This window comes from Diabrotica virgifera, chromosome 3 (assembly GCF_917563875.1).
Source record: "Diabrotica virgifera virgifera chromosome 3, PGI_DIABVI_V3a".
Taxonomy (NCBI): domain Eukaryota; kingdom Metazoa; phylum Arthropoda; class Insecta; order Coleoptera; family Chrysomelidae; genus Diabrotica; species Diabrotica virgifera.
Genome location: NC_065445.1, coordinates 66,052,149 through 66,078,356, shown reverse-complemented (window position 1 = coordinate 66,078,356; position 26,208 = coordinate 66,052,149). Strand labels below are relative to the sequence as shown.

General features: G+C 30.6%; 1 protein-coding gene across 8 annotated transcripts in view; it reads right to left on the bottom strand.

Moving 5' to 3' along the window:
- LOC126881865 (potassium voltage-gated channel subfamily H member 6) overlaps positions 1-26,208 on the bottom strand; it is a 1,259,880-nt gene that overhangs the window by 708,910 nt on the left and 524,762 nt on the right. For all 8 annotated transcript variants that reach the window (XM_050646514.1, XM_050646508.1, XM_050646507.1 and 5 more), the window contains one exon: positions 2,830-2,910. In XM_050646514.1, the coding sequence (XP_050502471.1) occupies positions 2,830-2,910 (81 nt within the window). The remainder of the gene's footprint in view (positions 1-2,829; positions 2,911-26,208) is intronic.

The window sequence follows — 26,208 nt, the reverse complement described above, 5'->3', positions numbered from 1 at the left end:
TTATTGTGGTTAAGAAAGAAAGTAAACAACTGAAGCACGATAATGAAAAAGAGGCATTCAAAACACTCAACATTGAGATAAAACCACTTTGTCAAAAATATAAAATCTCTTACCTAAACCAAATATACAAAAAAGTAGAAGAGCGTAAGAACAACATTGATACCATAGATATAAAAATAAACTAGAAAAGAGATAGATGAGAGCTAGTAAATGCCAAATATGATATATCAAATATATGGAAATAAGTCCGAAGTACACATACAAAACTTTTGTGAAAGAACTTACACGCTAAAAGACGAAATAGAAACAGCAATTAAAAAACAAAGAAGCCGAGAAGAAACAAAAAAACAAAGAAGAAACTCAAAGGTGTAAATAACCCTTTTAGTCCAGGGCGCATCTGTTTTGAGATGGACGTTGAGAGGTGTCTCAAATTTTTTGCAGAAATTGCTTGAAAATAACTCAAATAATAATATTTGAGTTATCCTCCCACTCAAAAGCGTCCGGAACATTGTTTAAATATTCAAAATGTCAAAATATGAAGGAAAAATTCGATTTTTTTATTGGTTTTTTGATTATAACTTTAAAACTATTCATTTCTAATAAAAGTTGTACTGACATAAAAGTTGCGTAATTAAACTTTCTACTTAAACTACATTATAGAATTGGTTAAAAATTTAAAAAATAGTCACCCTTGTTGCAAAATTACAATAATTGCGAAAAAAAAACAAGTATTGGCATTTTACGTTTTTCAACCATTTTTGGTACACTTAGAACCTTCATATTGTACCCAGAAAAACTTCATGATATAGTAAAGCTACACTGTAAATTTCATTGAGATTAATTTAACATATTTTGCAAAATAAATTTTGCAATCCAGCTTTCGCAAAAAAAAATTCATTTTTTTGAAATATTGCAGGACTGAAAATAAAGCAGAGAGCAAGTCGATTTTTTTTTGCTTATAGAAGTATACTGTACCTTTCATTTGCAATTTGCAAAATTAAAATCGATTAATTACCACGGCGTCAGGAAATTTTTTAAATAAACATTAATTTTTGGTGCTACGCGCAGGACAGCGGTGTTCAATTCACACAAGTTGATTTCCACCAAAATTTTTTCCAACCTTTATCTAATATATTATTTTCTTAATCTATATTTTGTTGTATTTTAATATTTTAATTCCACAAAAATCAAAATACTTTTATTATTGTTTTGTGAAATATTGTTTAAACTATTGCATATGTTTAAAAATAATAAACTTTTATTCTCTAAGTTAAAATATATGAACAAGGAAAGTTTTTGCTAAAAAAAGTGTTATTTCAAAGGATAGAGTGTGTGTTTTTATTTTGCAATAAACAAATTTATTTATTTATATCGAAATGTAATAAAAATTAAAATGTAGATATCAATCATTATCAAAGGTCATTGGAATGCCCAATAAGAGCAAACTATCCGCTGTCCAGCGCGTAGCACCAATAATTAATGTTTATTTAAAAAATTTTCTGACGCCGTGGTAGTTAATCGATTTTAATTTTCCAAATTGCAAATGAAAGGTACAGTACACTTCTATACGTAAAAAAAATTTCAACTTGCTATCTGCTTTATTTTCAGTCCTGTAACATTTTGAACAAATGAATTTTTTTTGCGAAAGCTGGATTGCAAAATATCATAAAGTTTTCCTGGGTGGAATATGAAGGTCCTAAGTCTGGTATAAATGGTTAAGAAACGTAAAATGCGAATACTTGTTTTTGTATGGTTTTTCGCAATTATTGCTATTTTGAAACAAGGGTGACTATTTTTTAAATTTCTAACCAATTCTATATTGTAGAAAATTTAATTATGCAACTTTTATGTCAGTACAACTTTTCTCGAAAATGGACACTTTTAAAGTTATAATCAAAAAACGAAGAGAAAAATCAAATTTTTCCTTCATTTTTTGACATTTTGATTATTTAAACAATGTTTCGGACCTTTTTGAGAGGGAGGATAACTCAAATATTATTATTTGAGTTATTTTCAAGCAATTTCTGCAAAAAAATTTGAGTCACCTCTCAACGTCCAAATGTACTAATATTTTTACAGATGCGCCCTGGCCTATTTGCAATTATTTAGATTCTAGAAGTTATAATGAATATAATAATACAACAAATTTGCCAAATAGTATGGGAGACATGCATTTGATTTGTTGAATTTGATCTGTTGATGATTAAAAAGGATAAACCTCTTTTTAAGTATTAAATTAAAAAATATATTTATTAATGGGTGATAATTTTACGCCAATATCAGTAATATAGTTGAGTTAATACCTTGCTTTAAAGGTTAATGTATTCTTTAATCCATTAATCCAGAGAAACTGGATATCATCAATATTTATTGGATGATTTGGAGTCATATTGCTTTGCAAGGACATAAGTTTTTGGTATTTTGGAATATCTATAATTCGGTATTAATAAAAATCAAACCTATTATTCGATCACTTAATTATATTTACATTTATCTTTAAGCCGACCACTTACGATACTGCGGCGTCGTTCAATTTTGTCGAAGTCGACTAATTGACAAAAATTTTGATTGTGTGTGACCGTGCATCGAACAAAATCATTACAAATTTACCACAGAGAGACTGTGTCTGCTGCAATACTGCAGAATTAATATCATCGACGATTTTGCTTTAGTTGTTCTAAGTTTAAGGACAATTATTATTTTGTTTTGTATTAGCGTTGAATACAATAAAACATATAAGAAAAATATAACGATTCACAAAAACATTAATTCCATATAATATTTGTAAATTACAACGAACGAGCGAGATAACTAATTTAATCGACTTACCTGAGCAACTTTCTCGCCCATTTTTGGAGTGTGGATTCCGCTTTGGAAATATTTGGCGGACCCATTATCTTGGAAAGAAAACTGAAACAAAAAAGAACAAAATCGGAATTTATAATGAGATACCAAAACGTTCCGGTTTGAACGGTTTAAAATATTAACAAAGTCGTAACAAAACTTTTAATTAATCTTCCAATGCCCTCTTGCTTAGGGTAGAATATCAATGAGGTTTTACTGACGTTGATGCAACAATAAGGGATTTTTAACTAGAATATAACATAAAAAACCGAGGATCTCAGATTAAGAAAAATATATTTCTGGAAACGAGGACAGGTATGGATAACCACTTGGAATTTTACATCGCTATCCAACAAAGAACAAGAAATACAAATGTTCATTATCGGAGACGAAAAAGAAGAACAAGGTAAAACTACGATTGGCAGAGTTGGTATACAGTATGGTGAAAATGACAGGAATAAATTTATTTTTTCGTAAATGGGCGATTTTGGAAATAAATCATGAAACAGGTCGATTTTTATTATTAAATTATGATTTTCTGGAATATTATATATCATACTAGTGACGTCATCCATCTGGGCGTGATAAAGTAATTGATAATTTTTAAATGATAATAGGGGTCGTGGGCTAGCTCATTTGAAAGGTTATTCAATTCTGTATTCAGTAATATAAATATTAACATACTTATATATAAGGTGTCCAAAAAGAAGAATGTATGCAATTTATGTAATTCAAAATATATTTTACTGCGTTCAGAAAACAGAAAAAAACTTTTATTTGACAAATAAACATTGCTTTTCGTTTAAATTAAACGTTAAAACTGCCAAGAGGCAGGTGGATGGCAGCTATAACATTAAATTTAGGCAAAAAGCAATGTTTTTTTGTCAAATAAACATTTTTTTTTTGCGGCAGTAAAAACTAATTTGAATTAAATAAATTACACACATTCCTCTGTTTGTGTCAAATTATTTAATTGGACATTTTTTTGGACACCCTGTATAAATAATTATGTTAATGTTTACATTCTTGAATAGAGAATTGAATAACCTTTCAAATGAGCTAGAACACGATCATATTCTCATTTAAGAAAATCATCGATTTCGTCTTCACGTCCAGATGGATGACGTCACTAGTATGAGATAGGTATATGTCAATAATTAAAAATTTAAAAATAAAAATCGACATGTTTCAGAATTTCACGAAAAAAATTAATTTGTTCCTTTCATTTGCACCATACTGTATTTTAATTACAGTGGAAAATCCAAATATTACAGAGCTGCTTCAGGAGTAGGAATAGTCCACGAAAAATAGTAGAAATACATAAAAAAAACATCAGTTATGCTAGTGATAGACTGCATTTAAATACGATTGAACTCATAGCAACAACTCGGATCAATATTATAATAAGTATGATCCTAATACAAACCAATCACAGGAAATAAGAGATTACATCTTGTGTCATATTCCAAGGAGGTCATTTTGATCATATTTGTAGCTTTACGCCTATTTAAAATTTTGTTACTAAACTTTTGTTACTTTGTATTATTATAAGAAATTAAAAATATGCATTAAGAAGTTGTATACAAGCGGTGCCTTACAAAAAAGAAAAAGAAAGATTTTTATCAAAAATTAAACCAAGAATTCATATAAATTATTTTTAATTTGAAATATCTCAGTGGCGTTCTTTAAACAAATGAGACCATTATCCAATGATTACTTAATATCAAATTCCTAGGTATATAGCAAAAAAAATGCAGTAACTACCTCTTATTACCGACCAAAATTCATTTGCACATCTCAACCGATTTCAGAGAAATAAATAAATCTTCAATTCAATTCAATTCAATTCATTTGCGGATATACATTCATATAGCAAAATATAATTATTTTTTATTCAGGATCATTCACTGCAGTTTTTTGTACTTATTTACTGACACCCTGTATATTATTCACACATTCACACAAATATGATTCATTATTCAAAATATATTTCGTTATTAAAGTATATTTCAAAATGAACTATTGTGTCTAAAATTCCTCGACAGAATGCAGTAGAATGAGGTTACCCGTATTAAAAGAGGAAATCAATTTAAAACAAAATATCACGATTAGTACATCAATTAATATAATATCAAGGATACATTATTTATATTTTAAAATAATATACATATAAAATCACAGTTTGGTGAGAGATTAATCTTGAGAGTAAACTAAATGTAAAACCAAATACTTACCATGGCGGAAAAGTATCATGAGGTTTTTTTCCTCGAGATTTACTTGGGGATCACTAACACGAAAATTTTACTGTCATTATTGCATGTGGTTGTGCTTTTAAAGATAAGTCAGAAGCTATGATTTTTCTGACGGATATTCTTAGGTTAAAGTTGATTTTCTGTACCTATTCTAATGAACTATCTTTCAATAAAGTGGTCTCAGAAATGCAACTCATAAATAATATTGACAATATCATTTTAAAATCAGTTACTTTAAAATTACATGTATAATACAATGTCTGAACTGTCAGTATGAATGAGCCAGATAAAATTAAATTATTAGAAGTATTATTCTTTTACCAAGCAACTAAAACAAAATTTGTTTAATTTATTAATGTCTTGTATCTTGACAAAGATTTACGAGGTGGAAGTCTAAACGTAAAGTAAATTTAATTTCAAAGTTAGATTGTGGCTTATTCTCAAATAGAATAGTAAATTGAAAAAGATGCCACAAGAAAGTACCTTCAGAGCAGTGTTGCCAATCGTATTTCTCTAGATTATCCGATGATCGCTCGAAAAATATCCGATTTGTCACGAAAAGGTATGCTAGGTCAAAAATTATTCTGTTATTAAAATCAATGTTGCCAATATTATTCTTTTAGTGCCCTTAACAACCATCAAATAACAAAATCCGTTGTTCGTACGCCAATCAGTTGATTGTAATCAATTATCATTAATTAATTTTTAATTATCAATTAACGTAACAATTAGGGAGCGTTCAAGTATTACGTAACGCGATTTTTGAAGATTTTTGACCTCCCCCCCCCCCAACCTGCGTTACGTAATACTTGAACGCTCCCTTATTAACATAATTGATTAATTAATCTCATAATTGTAATCAATTATGTTTTCAGCAAACCAATCAAAGTTGACATTGACAGTAATTAAATATTTGATAATAATCAGTTGATTCCATTTCTGATTAGCGTTCGAACAACCGGCCCTTTAATCTACTGGATTCTCTATTTCACGGTTTAAAAATTTTCGTTTATAGATGAAAATCTCGTATCCTAGCTGATTATTACCTAATTCATGTAAATACTATTTAGTTACTATTATTATATTATTCGTATTTTGTATTATCGTAAGTGTTAAATTCTAAATAAATAAATAAATCTAAATATTTCATTATTTGGATCGTTATATTAATTTATTATAATTATTTAATTAAAAAAAAAACATTTTTAAATATTATTTTATTAAAACGTAATAACTACCTAAAACTAGGTACTGGAAAAATAAATAATAAATAAATCAATACAAAATAAACTACAGCTACATTAATAGCATAGGCGCAAAATTTCTGGTCAATGCTTTTAAAATGCATTATTTTTATCGAGTCCTGAGTTACTTAAGCACTGCACTACATAAAATGAAAATAAAACTAAATCGTGCGTGAATTAGCTTTCATAAGTTTAAAGACAAAACTAAAAACTCATCGGACAGCAATAAACTCATACTCATCGAACTAATACTCATCAAAATAATAACATAGGACGGTAGACGGTTTTTGAAATTTGAATTGTATTAGTATGCCTTAAGTGGATGCACTTGTGCAATTAAATTCTAAACAAAAGGATCGGCACATGTCCCTTTTGTCAAAAGATGAAAAGTATCGGATGTCATTAACCTTAATCCAGTACAGACTATTTATAAAAATTTGGGCGGAACCAAACAAAATTAATGTGTTGTTGGTGTTGGGAATATATGGATGAGAAAGTTTTAGTCGATGGTAGATACACTGAAAAATATCCGAAAATATCCGATTTATTTAAAGATACGAAGAAGATACGACAACTCTAAAAAAGGTACGCAAATCTGATTATAACCCCCTCCGATTGACAACACTGCTTCAGAGCGATATTCATTTATTATTTACATACAACCAAGGGTCGAGTTATTTACCATTATTTTGTGAACATGGGAAATGGAGCAAATAAGTCTGGGACTAAGCCACTATTGCTTAAAAAATAAATACTAATTGTTAAGGTAAATAATTAACACCATTTCCTTCAGGTTAGGCATTTTGCCAAATCGTAGTAGACGACTCTGCTAAATTGGTAATGTTTGCTGACATTCTGATTCCACGTATCAATATTGATCGTGGACTAAAGTGCACAACACTGTAATGGTTGACAAGCTATAATTAAATTAATAGCAGGAAATTACACTTATCCACAGAATCTGGGGCTGACGAAATTTTTAACGTCTATACTAAATATCCGGAAACTTTTAATATTCGTCAATGTATCTGGCCAAGAAAGACATTTTAATTTTTATTTTTAAGTCGCCATAATAGATCAATCAAGTTAGTAAAAAATAAGCCTGTTTTCGACATAACTGAAAAGACGAGGTTTGACAGTTGAAATGTGTAGTATGAGATATTACAAAAATACTACCATCTAGGGATTCATCAATTTTTTAGTGGAACCGTTCGGGCGCCAATGTAACGTGGTCGTTGCGTTTGTTGCTACAGGTAACAAAGTCAGCCGAAGACAAAAGTTCACTTTTTAAGACATTTTTATTTGGAATCACAACATACAAAAGATAAGATAATTAGCCTTAATTACTCATTAATTTCGTTAATAAAATACGAATCGAGCTTTCGGTTCGGGTCGATGTGACGATATTTTGTACATGAATGAATGATATTGACGATCGCGTGGATTAGGAATTAATTTTATTAATATTAAATGGAGGCATAAGGAGAGGAAATTTCGCTCAGCTCGCCAGAGAAAAAGACATGTTGGAAAATACGATCACTGCCCGTATAAGGATAGGTAAAAGGAAAAACCGTCAGATTCGTTCAGCACACCAAAAGGACGGAGGAAAATGGTCGGAATAACCCACCTCTTATACCTCGTTGTTGCTTTTCGGCTTTTCGTTCCGACTTTTATATCGTCCGAGACGGTACAAAATCACGTTTTATTTAATTAATTGGTGTACTCTAGACGATAAAATTATAGTATCGTCACAATAGATAATAAATTGATTGTGAGAACGTCTTTTATGAATATTTGGAATTGACGAACGAAAGTTTTACTTTTAATATTCACAATAAATCCGCCTCTGTACTAAATTTACATTCAAGATGCAGTAGAAATAAACAAACCAAGACACGTTAAATGCTACTATACTCTGGGCTAATTAAGAATACAAGGAAAAGTTATTTACCAGCAATTTTATTGCTGGAATCGAATCTTATTATTGTATGTATTAATAATATAGGTATGCAAAGTCCGCAGACAGTGCGCTACTTTTTTTATAAACAAAATGGCGCCCGAAAATCGTGTTTTTTTCAATTTTTGCTCTATAACTCCAAAGATTTTAACTTTACACCAAAAACACTCAAATAAAAATTCTCCGCAATTAAATTCTGCATAGAGACGTGTTTTCCCCGATTCATGTCGACGAAAACTTTCCCCGGAAAAAGCGGGTTTTTTCAACAAAATCTTTAATTTTCAACTAAAACTTTAGATAAGTAATTGTTAATCAATAACTAAATAACTTGGTAATGTAAAAGCCCTTTTCGTATGGATTATAATTCCAGAAGGCGATGGAAATTGAAAGAACAGTTTAGCAACAATTGAATTGTTAATTAAAAATTTACGGTCGCTATAATAACGATAATAATTACGATGCATAAGAATAACTATAATTTTTTTAATAAAAAGACACTATACCTATCTCATGTACTTTACAGAATTGAAATTTGACTATATAAGCGACCTCAGGAATATTTTAAAATTATAAACAATTTTTTGGCTTAAAAACAAATAGAATATCTCGGGAAATATTAAACTAAATTAAATTGTGAAAACGGTATTCGAAAAACAGCGGCAAGATGCTTCTTTCAAAAGAACAAACGTTTAATTATGACGAGTGGTTCCTGAGATACAACCGGTGAAAATTGACCGGAATTTACGGCAAAGATATAAAGAGTAGGATCATAATTTTCAAACCATCACCTTTTTATTTTTGTCCTCTTTCTCCACACCAATTTTCATATCTTTAAAATACTCATAACATATATTATGATAATAAAAACTATCGATAATACGTGTGAAAATTGCCAAAAATAGCAAAATTCCAATCAAAAATTAGGTTAGAGAAAATGTAACCCTCAAAGTTCAAAATCGGTATACGTTAAAAAATGCATTTTCTCGGCTTCCTATGGAGCAATTTCCTTCATTCTTTTTTTGTTCCCTAATAACTCGAGTAGAGCCATCGAACTAACGCATTATTAAATGTTAAACTTGCTTTTGTTTTGTTATAATAGATTAATTCATTTATAAGAACAGAAAACTACATATTTTTTCCAGTTGTAAGCTTTTTTTTAGATAAACTTACTACCTTTTAAAGTTAAAAACATAAATATTCTCATTTGAAAGCTGTATAATTATTTAAACAATTTTTATTTAAACAAATTAAAATTTTGTGTTATAATAAAAAAATTAAATCATTATAACAAAACAAAAGCAAGTCGGACATTTAATAATGCGTTAGTTCGATGGCTCTACTCGAGTTACTTGGGAACAAAAAAAGAATGAAGAAAATTGCTCCATGGGAAGCCGAGAAAATGCATTTTTTAACGTATACCGATTTTGAACTTTGAGGGTTACATTTTCTCCAACCTAATTTTTGATTGGAATTTTGCTATTTTTGGCAATTTTCACACGTATTATCGATAGTTTTTATTATAATAGTATATGTTATGAGTAATTTAAGGATATGAAAATTGGTGTGGAGAAAGAGGACAAAAACAAAAATGCGATTGTTCGAAAATTATGATCCCATTGTTTATATCTTTGCCGTAAATTCCGGTCAACTTTGACCGGTTGTATCTCATGAACTACTCATCATAATTAAACGTTTTTCCTTTTGAAGAAGCGCCCTGCCGCTGTTTTTCGAATAGTGTTTTTACGATTTAATTTAATTTAATGTTTCCCGAGATATTCTATTTGTTTTTAAGCCAAAAAATTGTTTATAATTTTAAAATATTCCTGAGGCCACTTAAATAGTCCAATTTCAATTCTGTAAAGTGCATTAGATAGGTATAGTACCTTTTTATGAAAAAATCATAGTTATTCTTATGCATCATAATTATTGTCGTTATTATAGCGACCGTAAATTTTTAATTAACAATTCAATTGTTGCTAAACTGTACATTCAATTTCCATCGCCTTCTGGAATTATAGTCCATACGAAAAGGGCTTTTACATTACCAAGTTATTTAATTATCGATTAACAATTACTTATCTAAAATTTTAGTTGATAATTAAAGATTTTGTTGGAAAAACCCGCTTTTTTCGGGGAAATTTTTCGTCGAAGTGATTCGGGGAAAACACGTCTCTATGCAGAATTTAATTGCGGTGAATTTTTATTTGAATATTTTTGGTGTAAACTTAAAATATTTGAAGTTATAGAGCAAAAATTGAAAAAAAAACACGATTTTCGGGCGCCATTTTGTTTATAAAAAAATTAGCACACTATCTGCGAACTTTGCATACCTATGTTATTAATATATACAATCATAAGATTCGATTCCAGCAATAAAATAACTTTTCCCAAAAATGGCCTATTCTCCGATAATCAGCCCAGACTACTAGGAGCACTCCCGAATCATAATTTACAATGTATAAACTTTGAAAATCATGATTTGGGATTTACAATGTATATGTTACCGGCCATACCCGATTTCAGGACAAACTAGTTTGGCCTAGGCCAAACTAGTTTGTCTTAAGCCCGGTAGGATATACTAGTATGACCTAGGCCAAACTAGTTTGTCCTATCGCGCGTAGGCCAAACTAGTTTGTTCTAGGCCAAACTAGTTTTTCCTGATATAATAAAGACTCACACTTCAGGATAAACTAGTACGGCCTAGTCTAAACCAATTTAGCCGAGTCGAAAGTAATTTCGCGAACATGTAAGGACTTTCACATGCAGGGAATTCCCAAATCACGTCCTAACAGAGATGGCAAAAAATTATACATCGATATTTTGTATCATAATATGATACATCGAATGAAGATATTGATACATGCTATAAATCAATATATTCTTGTATCATTAAATAATATAAAAAATAATAAATAAACGGATGAGGTTTTCTCCAAAAATTAAAAGAAAAGATTCACTTATGAATAAAATCGAGTACGAATTAATATTGTTTTCACCAATTTTGAAAAAAATGTGAAAACGTTGAATTATCCACGTCCGTCTGTTCATCCGTTTGTCCGTCTGTCTGTCTCTCTGTCAATTCAACTCCTTCGTCAGAATACCAGGTAGAATGACAAATGAGGTGTCAAATGAAAGCTTAATCCAAGGATGGCACTAAAGGTGAGAGATTTGACCTACCGCGTTTGTCCGACCGCGAATATAATTCCTTCGTCACTGTACCACTTAGAATGACAAATGATATGTCAACTGAAAGCTTATAATATAATCCAAGGATGGTGCTAAAGATGAGAAATTTGATCTAAGACTTCCGGTTTTAGAAATTCGACTAAAAGTACTGTTTTAAAGTCACCGGAATATTACAAGTGATATATTATGTGACGCAACTTCGAAAGACGAGAACAAATATATACTTCCAGTTTCATGAGTGTCTGAGGTGTCGAATGAGAGCTTATAATCCAAGGATGGTATTAAAGATGAAAAATTTGACATCGGACTTCGGTTTTAGAGTTGCAACCGTAATTACTGTTTTAAAGTCACTTAAAATATGATATAAATGTAAATAAAGATGACTCAAAATTAGTAATATCGTATATCGATCTTCGCAGAGTTACACGAAGTGTTCAAATATTGACTTGCAGTTCTACTTTTGATTACTTTGGGTGAAAATCTAGGACTTACGAAGTCCAATTACTTGTTTTTATTTATGTATAAAAACTATCCCTGGATATATCGCATGATGTTTTTAAAACTTTGGAGCAAAAATTGTAGCGAGATTATTCTTTTTTGTGCAAGCATTTTATTTTACAAAATATTATTCACACTATGCTGAGATATCTAATAAAAAACAAAATAAAGATAGGAAAGGAAACTCAATACTAGTTTGGCCTAGGCCATACTAGTTTATCCTAACGCGCTTAGGACAAACTTGTTTATTTCTACTGCCGCTTGATTATAAATTTAGAATAACTAAAATAAGACGGCTCTTGTTTCGATTCACATGTAAATGATTATGTATTATTTTTATTAGTTCTACTCCTATTCTGAGTATTGGGAACTAATCTTTGTTGGAATTTTTACCGTGCTGGACAGGCGGGAAGTGAGATGCAACCTGATAGATCTTCCTCGGCTTTCTTAGGCCCGGAAATGCGTTGGCCTGCAAATTTTAGAAGCCACGAATAGTGGTACCAGAAGATTAGTTCTAATAAAGTTTTATTTTTAATATTGTTAATATTGAATGTAAAACTTTTATTCGTTTCATTCGTTTTCAAAAATACTTATTAGTTTTCTCAGGATTCGAAAAAACTGACTTCATTTAAAACACATTGGCGCGAAATTTTTTATCTACGCCTTAATACAGCGCATATTTCATTTTGTTATTTTTTAATTAATATTATAGCTATACAAACCTCTGGTAACTTTTTCATATTTTTCCTTAAAGAACTCCTCGATTTTTTTCTTCCACTAACAGTTCTTTCACACAAAATCGACACCTGTATCATGATGTGCTAATTTGTTTATGCACTTAATTATTTTAGTGAATAAATGTATAAAAAAATATTTTGTAGAAAAATTGGTCACGTTAATTACAATCAGGCACAATAGTTGAGCAGTTTTTTTAAGTTAATTTCAATGGTTAAGCCGTTTATCACATCCTACATACAAACGATCAAATATACCTACAGGAAAACATATTCTTCATTCTGTTAGAATCTTTACTGAACACTGATTTTATTTTATTCAAGGCACTTAATATTTTTCGATACATAAAACACAACTATGACGTTTTTATGTGACAGTATTAACAGAAGGTTAAAGTTGTTTTTCGTGTCATTTTTCTGACTTCCCAATAAATCTATTTTTCAGCTACTCGTATTTTGAAAGTTTATTTGAAAAAATAATACACTTGTCAAAAGAATAAAAAATGTTAATGTAGTAAAGCAAACAAATAGGATAGGAAAGTGGATGTTTATATATTTCATGTGCAGTATGTTATATTTAGGTCATTAAATCAAACATTTCAGTTTTATACTGGGTAGTACAAAAGATATCAAAAAGATAATTCGTTATCCTGAACTAAGGTACATGCAGTGTTAGTATATTGGACTAAAAAACCAAACAAAACCAAATTATCGGAACGTATTACAAAATAAGTTGTTGAATGTTCAAATGGAAAAAGTTTTATTGCCGGTAACATTGTAGAAACGTCGATCGGACAGCTCAGTGGGACTAGCGGATGACCGCCACTTCACTTCGCCGTGAGGTATGTGAGTTCGAGCCCAGCCAGGTCATCGGAAAACAAAAAGGCTAACGCGTCAGTATAAAATTCTAAATATAAATCTGGCGCTTAGACTGGAATATGCGGGCGTCTGATCGGCCTATGAGAGAGCAGTACGGCAAGGGATAAGGGCTTGCGGCTCGGTGATACTCCCCCATAGATCCCTACCGGAAGGGCGTTAACGCCTAAAATACCGGTGTATACATACATACATTGTAGAAACAATGAGTGATCAAGAAAAAATATGAAGTTATTCGAGCACTTAATAAATAAATAGAAAGCAGTTGGATCATATACAGAGTGTTTGGTAAAGAATGGGCCATAGCTTAACCTTAGATTCCTGAGGTTAAATAGGTCGATTTAAGCTAACTTACCTTGGTACAAAAGTTGATAATAGCCGAAATACAGGGTGTCAAAATTAAAGTTTTATTTTATTTTATTTATTTTTGAATATTTCCTGTTAGGCATGGGACAACAACACGAAATTTGATAAGTGGTGCTGGTACTGTACACCCTACTAAATTATGTTAAACAAACGTTTCTAGCTACATACTACCAGAGGCTTACGACGGGGGAACGTGAATAGTTGGCCCTTCCCAAATTCTACGTCACTGGCGGAATTTCTATTTTAGTGCAATTTTTTGATTCTCCAATACTTTCTATGTAAATAATATACTCTTTATTTGTAAAGATAAAGTCATCAGTTTTCGAGATATTTGAAGCTAAAAACGAAGGAGCATGATACATCAATGAAAATAAATGTGCCTTTTCATTTTTAACTTCAAATATCTCGAAAACTAATGACTTTATCGTTACGAATGAAAAATATATTATTTGCATAGAAAGTATTGGAGAATCTAAAAATTATGCTAAAATAGCAGTTTCACCAGCGGCGTAGAATTTGGTAAGGGTCAACCATTCACTTTTCCCTGTCGTACGCCTCTGGTATTAACCAAAAACGATTATTTAACATAATTTAGTAGGGTGTACAGTACCTACACTTTCTGCCAAGTATCATAAGGATATGTCAAATAGTTTTATAGTACCGGGCACACATAGTTCTTAAAGTTTGAAATAAACAATAAGTTATTTAAAAAAAAGAATACTTTAAAATAATTTGACATATCCATGTCATACTTGGCAGAAAATGTAGGCATTCTACACCCTACTAAATTATGTTAAATAATCGTTTCTGGCTACTAGCAGAGGCGTACGACAGGGGAAAGTGAATGGTTGACCCTTCCCAAATTCTACGCCACTGATGAAACTAATATTTTAGCTAAATAAAATTAACATGAAGTAAAACTCCCTAGTGTAGTTGGTATATTTAATAAAAATTCTAAAATTTTTTAAAAATCCAAACGGATTACGTTCAAAACGTTTTCGGACTTATCAGTCCATCATCAGTGAACCTAAAAGTAAGTAATCTCACTTAGTAAAATTGAAAAGGGTGAAATTTTGAATGTTAAAAATTGAAAAGTGTGGTTACGATTACTTACTCTCTGTCCTTGCTAAATAGCCACAATGCCAAACACTGGTCAAGATGTATGTTCTAACTACATGGTAAAATTTGTTAAACAATTTGGCTTACATTGGATGCCAACGGATTAGTACTAGGTACATGATGCTCTACTCCATTAATTAAGAGATTTTTTATTATGAATAGGTAAAATTAGTATTAGTATAAGTATAAAATAGTATTATAATAATAATATATAATTATAATACAATAAAAAGTATTAGTATAAAATAGGTATTATATAAAAAATCTCTTAATTAATGGAGTAGAGCATCATGTACCTAGTACTAATCCGTTGGCATCCAATGTAAGCCAAATTGTTTAACAAATTTTACCATGTAGTTAGAACATAGATCTTGACCAGTGTTTGGCATTGTGGATATTTAGCAAGGACAGAGAGTAAGTAATCGTAACCACACTTTTCAATTTTTAGCATTCAAAATTTCACCCTTTTCAATTTTACTAAGTGAGATTACTTACTTTTAGGTTCACTGATGATGGACTGATAAGTCCGAAAAGGTTTTGAACGTAATCCGTTTGGATTTTTAAAATTTTTTAGAATTTTTATTAAATATACCAACTACACTAGGGAGTTTTACTTCATGTTAACTTTATTTAACTAGATGGTATACAGCCAACCTTCGGGTATTATTCCGTTTTATTTTTTAATATTTTAGCATAATTTTTAGGTTCTTCAATACTTTCTATGCAAATAATATACTCTTCATTCGTAAAGATAAAGTCATTAGTTTTCGAGATATTTGAAGTTAAAAATGAAAAGGCACACTTATTTTGATTAATGTATTATGCTCTTTCGTTTTTATCTTTAAATATCTCGAAAACTAATGGCTTTTTCGTTACGAATGAACAGCATGTTATTAACATAGAAAGTATTTCAGAATAAAAAAATTGCACTAAAATAGCAATTCCGCCAGTGGCGTAGAATTTGTGATGGGTCAACCATTCGCGTTTCTCCGTCGTAAGCCTTTGGTAGTAGCCAGAAATGTTTGTTTAACATTATTTAGTAGGGTGTACAGTACCAGCACTTACTAAATTTCGTGTTCTTGTTCCATGTCTGCCAGGAAATATTCAAAAATAAGTAAAATAACAGTTTAATTTTGACTGTATTTCGGTTATTATCAACTTTTGTACTAAGGTAAGTTAGCTTAAATCGACATATTTTAACCTCAGGAATCTAAGATTAAGCTATGACCCATTCTTTACCAAATACCCTGTATATAATATCCCTGAGTAAGTATGTATAACGTTAGGAAAGACGGTAACAAAGTGAGGTAATAAGTTTGTAGTAGAATTATGAGAGTGGGACATACACCAGATAAATAGTGAAGACATATCTTGGTACCTGTATACAACAAAAAAAAAGAAATTTTTAACAAAACTTCTGTCTGTGATGGAAAAAATAGAGGAATATTATTCTTTCCCTTAAGACGTTTTTGGTAGGTGCTCAAAAAGAAAAGAATATCCAGAGAATATTTAAAGGCTGTGGTAGATATGTACGATGCACTAAGTGGTGTTGGTTGGGCTAGGTATGGACGACACTGATAAAGGGTAACCCCGTTAGGATAGGAAAAATGCCCTTACTCCCAGAATTCAATTTTTTAAATCTTTTTACGTTATATGTCATTAAAAATAAGACTATTCCATGTTATCCCACCACACTGTCTCTCTCTCTCCGTACTTCTACCTTCAAAAACGTCATTTTTTCGTTTTTATTTATTTTTTTGGTGGGTTGCAATAAATTTAAAGATTTAAAAAATGTTCACACGCATTCTTGAGGTTTTTATAAAATAAATACATTTTTTTTTTCGACAAAAGAGTGCATTTTTTTTTAAATTAAAAACTTGTGAAAACTCACAAAATTCCTTAAAAACTTGAAAAAACATGGTTTTTTAGATGGTTAAAAGTCTTTAGCATAAGTTTTGAATATCTTATTATATATAACCTGTAAAAAACCTTCCTTGGATCTACATATTTTGAAATCTATAAAATGGAGAAAATCTCCCAAAACCTGTAAACATAGTTTTGCGGATTTTTGAAAGTGACATACTTTACTAAAATATCTGGAAAAAAATCAGAAATATATTTTTTGATAAAATATACAACATAAGATGATAGACCTGCAAAAAAATGCGTTTTTAGGTTATGTACACTCATCCTAAGCGTCTATAAAAAATAAAAAAGTCTTGTAAAAACGTCAACTGTACGGGTAAATTTTTTGAAATGTAGTTTACTCAACCCTCCTAAAAAAGCAAAAAATAACAGGTTTGTGCGTCTTATATTTTAATCACACAGAACGTAGAAAATGAAAAAAACTTGAATTTTGGGAGTGAGAGCATTTTGCGTATCTTCACGGCGGTACTCTTTATTTCTGCCAAAATAAATTATGATATAATCCAATTTTAAAATATTTAGAAGGTAAAGATTAAACAAAAGTGAAATTAAATTGATTAGATTAATTGAATTATTTGACCAATGATAACGTTAAGACACTGGAATGATTGTAAGCCGTAGTAGGGAACCTGCATAAAATTTTAAATTCGAAAATAGAACAACATAATTTAAAACATATGCAAAAGAAAAAAAGTTTTTTTTTTCTTTCGTTTGGTCCCTAAAGACAATTAAAATCGAGAGAAAATTCAAATTATAGTAGGCATCCCAACACGCGCCCTCGTTGGTCGTGACGTCATATCATTATAGTATTTGATGATCTCGCCATTAATTCATTAGGTTTGGCATTCGTTATGACACTCAGTTTTATAAAAAATATTTTAATAGTTGCTACTGTGACGTCACAAAAGCTCGCGCGCTTTTCAGAATATCTGTATAAATACATTTTGTATTAAACGTTTTCAATATCTACACAAAAGATTTTAAATTTTTAGTTCTAAGTTATTATGAGTTTTTGAGGCCTGATATTTTGAAAATCTGATTTTTAAATAAAACTGAACATTATAATGTAATAAAATAATGTGCAAGTTCCCTTATCTATGATCGTTATTACATATTTATAGCAACTATATTGAGAAACAGGCATTATAAAGCAGGTAGTATAAATAGAGCGCGATGAATGACATGGAAGGGGACGTATGGTGAAGAATGATAGACAATCAATAAATGCCTTTTGACAAAACGAAGATATCAATAGAAGAGCTAAGCAAATATGTGAAGAAAAAACAAAGGCAGTGAAACAAATTCAATGAAAAATCATTTGTTTTTCAACGTCATCATAAAATATTATTACTAGAAGTTGGGTGGAATATAACATAGGGGAGGAGAAACATACCTCTTTTTAGAATCATCGAAGGAGCAATAAAAACTGAAAAAGCTATAAAGTTAGAAAATAGATAAGAAGGTAGAATACTTTGATCAGCTGTTAAATTTAAACATTAACAACAAAAACTTAAATAAAAATATGCAGGCAACAGCAGAGCAGAAAATGACTGAAATACGTCAGAACTGTCAATTCGGGAAATAGAATAGTTAATAAACCCTTCACAATAATAAGTAAATGAATAACGAATCTGCTGGACAAAATATCATCTCAGCAGGAACGTTTAAAGTGAAAAGGCAGATGCATGACTGTCTCAGTAAATTAATAAAAAAATATGAAATCGGGAAAAGATATATCCGAGCATTTTATCTTTTTTCACAGGTTTTCAATCCAAAATACGTATTGGGTCACCCTATATATTCGACATATAAACGCAGTCAATTTTACTTCTGTTATTTTTTATGTATTTACGTATCTATCCAGTTTTAATCAAGGTATATAAAAACAACAAAACTAAATACAATATACATGAACTGTAGGTTTTGATTGGCTAACAGTAAATAAAACAAACAAACTATGCCTGTATCGTAAACACGATGAAAACTGTTGATATGTTAAAAAAGATTGACCACAAAACCACTGGCCCATTTCCACAAAACACAAACAACACGGGGGAACAATAATAGCTCTAATAAATCAGTTGCGATATGAACAATCCTTCAACTTGTCCATCCGTAAAAAAATCTGTCAAATAATAATTTCCGAAACAAAAGCACTCTCGGGAAACGCACACTTCGATATCGACAAGTGACGTGATTAAGAAAAACTGAGCATCGAGATGAGTCGTCTGAAAAAGCTCGCCATGCAGGCGCCTATAGTGCCATAGCCACCTATATAAATAGGTTGTAAAAGCTGTGGAGGCTATTTTCATCGGAATCTACAAGAACTCAAATGCAAAACCCCAATGCGAGTTTAGTCTTTTTATTATTTAGTCCAGGAAAATGGGGTTTTTGCCAGGTTGCAAATGTGTTTTTTGGGTACTATACAGGGTGGTGAATCGTAAAACGGGCCATAGGAAACTCAATGTAAAATTTTAAACTGTTGAATTCCTGCTTCCCTAATTATTTTACATCAAAAGTCATGAGAACTTATTTGTAGTGGATTGAAATATATATTAAAAACAAAAGTTTTGTTCTACAATAGGGATGTTCACAAAAAATTAAAAAGTCATTTCAAACATGCAAAACGATTAAGAAACACCCTAGGAATAATTGTCCAAAATTGAAAAAGCCTTTCTATAAAAAATCTTTATTAGAAATCTAGCATTATTTTAAATTTCAAGAACGCTTCTCTATTGGCCTGACGTCACTAGTTGCATACCCCAAGCACGCGCCATTCTCATAGTGTTACTGTTTACCTGTTTGACGTTTCAGGTCATTTTATTTTGTTCTCTTCTTGTTTTATCAGGGTTAAAGTGGAGTTTTATAGTGAATTTGTTTAGTTTAAAGTGGATAGACTGTTTCTAAGGACATATTTTGGGTTTTACAAAAATAAACAAATAAAAGGGAAGAAGGTTTTCAGAAAGCCGATTCGTATAAACTACCGACTGTAGTGTAGATGTAACAATGGTGTATGACTTACTGGCATCTTGTAAAAAAATAAATCTACCACAGCTTTACTGAGTGTATATTCCATATAATTTTCCATGTCTTCTTTAAGCTAAAAAAATAAATGCTTAATACTCCACAAAAAAAATAAAGAAAGTTGTATGCATGCATTGTACGCATGCATATTGTATACATACATTGGCTGGTTATTACTTTACCTTGGTTAGGTGTATTAAAAATATTTTTATTCTTCTTCATGTGCCTTGTCCGTTGTGGACGTTGGCTATCATCATGGCAATTTTAATTTCATTTGAGGCGTTTCTGAATAACTCGATCGATTTTTGTCCAAATCATTGGCGTAAGTTTTTAAGTCATGAGTGTCTATTCTTCCGGGTCCGTTATCAGTTGGAGTATACGATATTTATCATGCCTCATGATATGACCGAAATATTTAAGATTTCGTTTCTTAATTGTAAAAGAGATTTCTTTTTGTTTTCCCATTCGACGCAATACCTGTACGTTGGTGTGGTATGGGTCGCTCTGGATATTTTGAGGATACGTGGGTACACCCTCATCTTGAATGCCTCTAGCTTTTTCATTAATGTTTCCATTATTGTCCAGGCCTCTGCGCCATATAGCAAGACCGGAAATAATAACATTTTAGCAGCCGCATTTTTAGTGGGAGAGATATTATGTCGCAATGGGTGAAAATATTTCTCATTCATGTTGTTAAATGTTGCTATGTCCTTTTCAAATCTAGATCTTATTTCGGTTGTTTCGTATTTCGAGTTGACAACTGTTCCAAGGTAAAAAATATTTTTGAACTTGAGTATTATACATTTTCATTTCAACCAATCTTTTCACTAAATTATTAATGATTTTAATATAATATAAAGTCATACCTACATCCACATGTAGTTATTTCAAGGTATACTTTTACTAGTGCAGTCATTGAAGGTTTTCACCTCCTATTTCGTTGAACCTCCATCGATTTTCATGAAAATTGGTGAGTAGTTAAAGGATACCTCAAGGAACAAATGTGACATGATGCCAACTTGCGCTTTTACCCTGGGGGTGGATGCCACCCCTTTTCTGGGGTGAAAATTATTTTATTAAAAATAATACCATAAATCGATAGAGGGACAAATTCTAAGCAAAATTTGTTGTATTAAGTTATTAACATAAATCAATACTTTTTGAGTTATTAAAGATCAAAAATTATATTTTTTCGTAAAAAAATGCATGTTTTAAAGTTGTTTTTCACGTATAACTCAAAAACTATTGGCTTTTACAAAAAAGTTATTCCTATCAAAATTAAAGACAATAAAAAATTGAATACACTATTCACTGAAAGTGCTAAACTAATGTTAATTCAAAGTGAGTTATGGGTAATTGAATGTATATTTTTTTCGATGAGTACTCAAATCTAAGTATTCAAGCTTAAATAACGGGAAAACGATACATTTTATAAAATATACCTGCTTAACACTTATCAAAGTACTTTAGAATACCTAACAAACGAGCTCGAGAAAAAGTTAATAGTATCAAAATTAAGCAAGTTATGATGAAACTAAGAGAACCCTTTCGAATTTTTTAGGAAAAAGTGAAAAATAAAACATAAGCCATTTCATCAAAAATTAAGAGTTATAGTAATCCTTACAAAAATTTCTTTGTATTAGCATAACTAATGATTTTAAAAATTTTCAACGGTTTAGAATCCGTATTTTTGAAAAAAAGATATTTAAAAAAATCAGAATTTTTAAAATTATCGTCATTTTCATTTTCTTTTGATAATAACTATAAAAATACTCAATATACGTAAAAAATAGTAATTAACCAAATTTTAGTTTTTTCTATAAATATTATACCTTTTTTATTATTTCTGTAGGGTGAAAAATAACCGAGATAGAAACGTTTAAACCTTAAATTTTGCTGCGAGAACCATGTAACCGTGGCAGTTTAATCTTTGATTTTTAAAAAAGTAAGGGGTTTAAAAGATTAAATTTACCGCGTTTTAATAATCTTTGGAATTACCTTTCAAACCGTTTTTAGGTGAACCTGATATCTTAAAAATTAACGGAGGTATTAAAAGAAAACGATAACATTTTTTGGAAAAAATTTTAAAAGATAAAGTTTGAAAAATTTTTGGAGCATACATTTTAATGCTATTAATTTGTTCGGTATCTCATTTGATAGATATTTTTAAGTACTTTTACAAATGTTTAATAAGTTTATGTTATAAAATGCATCAGTTTCCCGTAATTTAAGCTTGAATACTTAGATTTGGGTACTCGCCGAGAAAAATATGCATTCAATTACCTATAGCTCACTTTTATTTAATATTAAAAGGTTTTTTTATTAAGAAGTTTATTTAATTTTTTATTACTTTCAATTTTGGTAATAATAACTTTTTTGTAAAAACTTATAGTTTTTGAGTTATCTATGAAAAATCGGTTAAAAACATGCATTTTTCTTACGAAAAATTAAATTTTTTGATCTTTAATAACTCAAAAAGTTTTGATTTATTTTAATATCTTTATGTAACAAATTTTTCTTAGAATTTGTCCCGCTATCTAATCTTGGGGTTATTTTTAATAAAATAATTTTCACCCCGAGAAGGGGTGGCATCCACCCCCAGGGTAAAAGCGCAAGTTGGCACCATGTCACCTTTGTTTCTTGTGATATCCTCTAACCACTCACCAATTTTCATGCAAATCGATGGAGGTTGAACGAAATCGGAGGTAATAGCTTCAGTGACTCCACTATACTGTATGTATGTATTATTAGAATCCCGTTTTTAGGAATATTCCAGTTTAAGGAATACAAATTTGAGGTCCCGAAACTTTTTCATTTACTCTTTAAGGGGGTAGGTGCAAAATCTTGGTCCAATGCTATTTAAATTCATTCATTTTTTTCGAATCCTGAGAAAACTAATAAGTATTTTTGAAAAATGTAAATGCAGAAAGAACAATAATTACATTATTACCAAGGGCCGAAAGTCTCTAGAAAACTTCTATAATGTTTATTTTATTAAGTTAGTTCTTTAAGTTAGTTATTTTAAGTTCTAGCTGCAACAAACCATTTCTTTTTCTGTTTTAAATTGGCTGGAACGGTATTAAAAATCTTGTCAGAACTGTTTTTTGATGTATTTACACACCCAGAAACAAAACACCACTTATTTGGCTATATTTTTAATAATTAAATACGTAAAAAACTGCGCACATTCAAATACACTGAGTAAATAAGTATACAAAACTATGGTTTGTTTTTTAACCAAGAGGAGTGATTCAAATTTACCACGCTGTATTGCTTGTTTGTAATTGGTCCAACCGCAGGCAAGTTTACTCCACTGTTATAAAATTTTGACACTAATGACATTTATCAAATTTTGACACTAGTGACATTTCATAGGTTAATTAAGTTATATCGGCGATTTTTGTATTTTATGTGTTATTCCTTTTATTTTTAGATTGTTAGTCTGCTTTTATATAAAAAGCAGTTGTTTTCGGAACTCTTTAGCGGCGGATTAATTTAATATAATATTTATGGATTACAGTTGAGGGCCGACTAGATCAATCAAAAAAGAAGATGTATTTGGTTATTATTCTAGTGACTTTCTTGGGTGTGAATCTGTCTTTTTAGTTTACTCCTCCTTGTTAAAAAATAAACTATAGTCGTCGATCAAAGACGTTACGACTGCTGACGTCACAGACCGTAGCCTCGCTGCAGGGTACCGTTTTTCTAGCCTCCAAGAAAATCAACATTATGAACTCATTTATCTTAAAAAATATACATTTTTATGATTGTTACGTTTTTATATACCTTGTAATCTATTGAATTTAACTATATTTAAAAATTAGTGAATATCCCTATTGTTCTACGATTTAAACACATTCCAAAATTTTGAAAAATGTAATGTATTTACCGCAGTAGGTATGTGTGGGCATGTTAGGCACAAGTTACTATTTAACTGACAGTGCGCACACTATTGACTCAAGAAAATATCTTTATTATTAATAATTTCTCCTTACCTGATGCTATCTTATCAACATTTTGTGTTTTAAACAATAAATGATAAAAGAAATAAAAAATTTGCAGTTCAAATTGTTAATATAATAACTTTGATTGTCACCAAATGCAACCTTATACACATTATTGCAGTGTGTGTGGCTTAACTTTGGCGTATTACTCTGAAAATTGTATTATATTTTTACAAAATTTTTATTAATTATTGTGCGCAGAACAATTTTAACAGTTGGTTTCAATACAGATTTCAATCCTCTACAAATGGTTTTTTATGACTTTTGATGTAAAATAATTAGGGAAGCAGGAATTCAACAGTTTAGAATTTTACATTGAGTTTCCTATGGCCCGTTTTCCAATTCACCACCCGGTATACCTAATACGTCATAAAAATATAAAAATGCTCATTACAGTTCGGAGGCATATAATAATTATTAACAAATAAGTGTTAAAAATTTCGGTTTTTTCCTTTAAATCGCTACAGCTAAAAATATTGTAACTAAATATATCATATCATATATCATTATCCATGTTATACTAGATCTCTCTCTCTCTCTCTCTCTCTCTCTCTCTCTCTCTCTCTCTCTCTCTGTGTGTGTCTCTTGTCGTTTCCCCAATAACGAGTATCGTGATTTCTTCCAATATTCCTAACAATGTTTCTCCATTGGTCTCTATCTTCAGCTGCTCTAAGAGCTTCGTAGAATATGTTTCAAGCTGAATGCTTTATTTGGTCAGACCATCTAGTTGGTGATCGTCTTTTTAATCTTCTCCCCGGAACGTTTCCAGAAACAATTAATCTCTCCAAACTGTCGTCACCTCTGCAAACGACGTGACCAAAGAATTGCAGAATTCGTTGCAGACATATTGTGGACAGCCTTTTTTAATATTGAGTTGGTTTAGAATGGAAAAGTTTGTCCTATTAGCTGTCCAAGGTATGCCTAACATTCTTCTCCAGCACAGATCTCAAAGGCATCAATTTTTTGGCGCTCGCATGCGCGAAGAGTCCAAGTCTCTGCTCCGTCTATGTTCAAGTGACAACTTAAACGAAAAATCTTCTATTTTGAACCTTATTGTGTGTAACTATTATATGCCTCTGAACTGTGACGGGCATTTTTGTATTTATAATGTATTAGGTATACATATAGTACCCAAAAACCCCATTCGAAACCTGTCTGGGTCGGTGTCCCGAATATGGTATATTTTTGCCATATTTTCCTGGAGTATATTGTGGCAGAGGCGAGGCGGCTGGTTATGATCACAATGGGAGATTAAATAATGACGGAAAGAGGAAGACAGACCGATTGAATAAATATTTTCGAAAAGATAAATAAACGAAGCATAATATTTTAAGTAGATGATTGAGGTAATAATAAAAATGTTGTGACAGATATGATTTTTTTTAAATATTTCTATCCAAACTGTTAATTGTGAGATTTATTATTACAGTTATGTATATTATGATTAAAACCAATCACTGTTTTTAAATCTGAACGGACAATAATTATAAACTGTAATAACAAATATTTACTTAATTACACCAACGATGAATATTGTCCAAATTTTTTAAATTCCTTTATTGAGAATGTAGGTAAAAGCTGCTTATGTAGAAACTAAAGATAGATACATGGAAATAAATTGACATAGGAAAAGAAGTAAAACATGTTAATGAACAAAATAAATACATACATAGCAGTAAATGAAAGGGTAAAAAGAGATGCATGCCGAGACAAAAGGTAATGGACTGATAGCCAGGTTAGACTGGCTTAAGCTGTAGGAAGGATCAGAGATTATAAAAAGACGTGCAATATCTTTTAGAGCTGTATAGTGTATAGTAACACAAAACTTCTTCATTCTTCTAAGGACCTCCTCATTTACGACTCGTAGGTCCACGAGATCTTGAATATTTTCCGATATAGCAACATCTCAAATGCTTCCAATGTTCTGCACATATCTTTGTTCAAGATCCACGATTTAACACAGAAAAAAGTACAGAAAAGACGTAGCATCGCCGCATCGCTGCATTCTTACTTTGGTATCAAGAGCGAGTTTGTGGCTCTTGAAGGAGGCGCTCATCCGGTTGTAGGTGGATCTAGCTTTTCTGGTGAGAGTTTTTCTATACTGGTTGTTGGTTTATTCTTTATTCGTTATGATGCCGAGATAGTAGTGCAGTCATTGAAGCGTAAAATAGGTTTTTA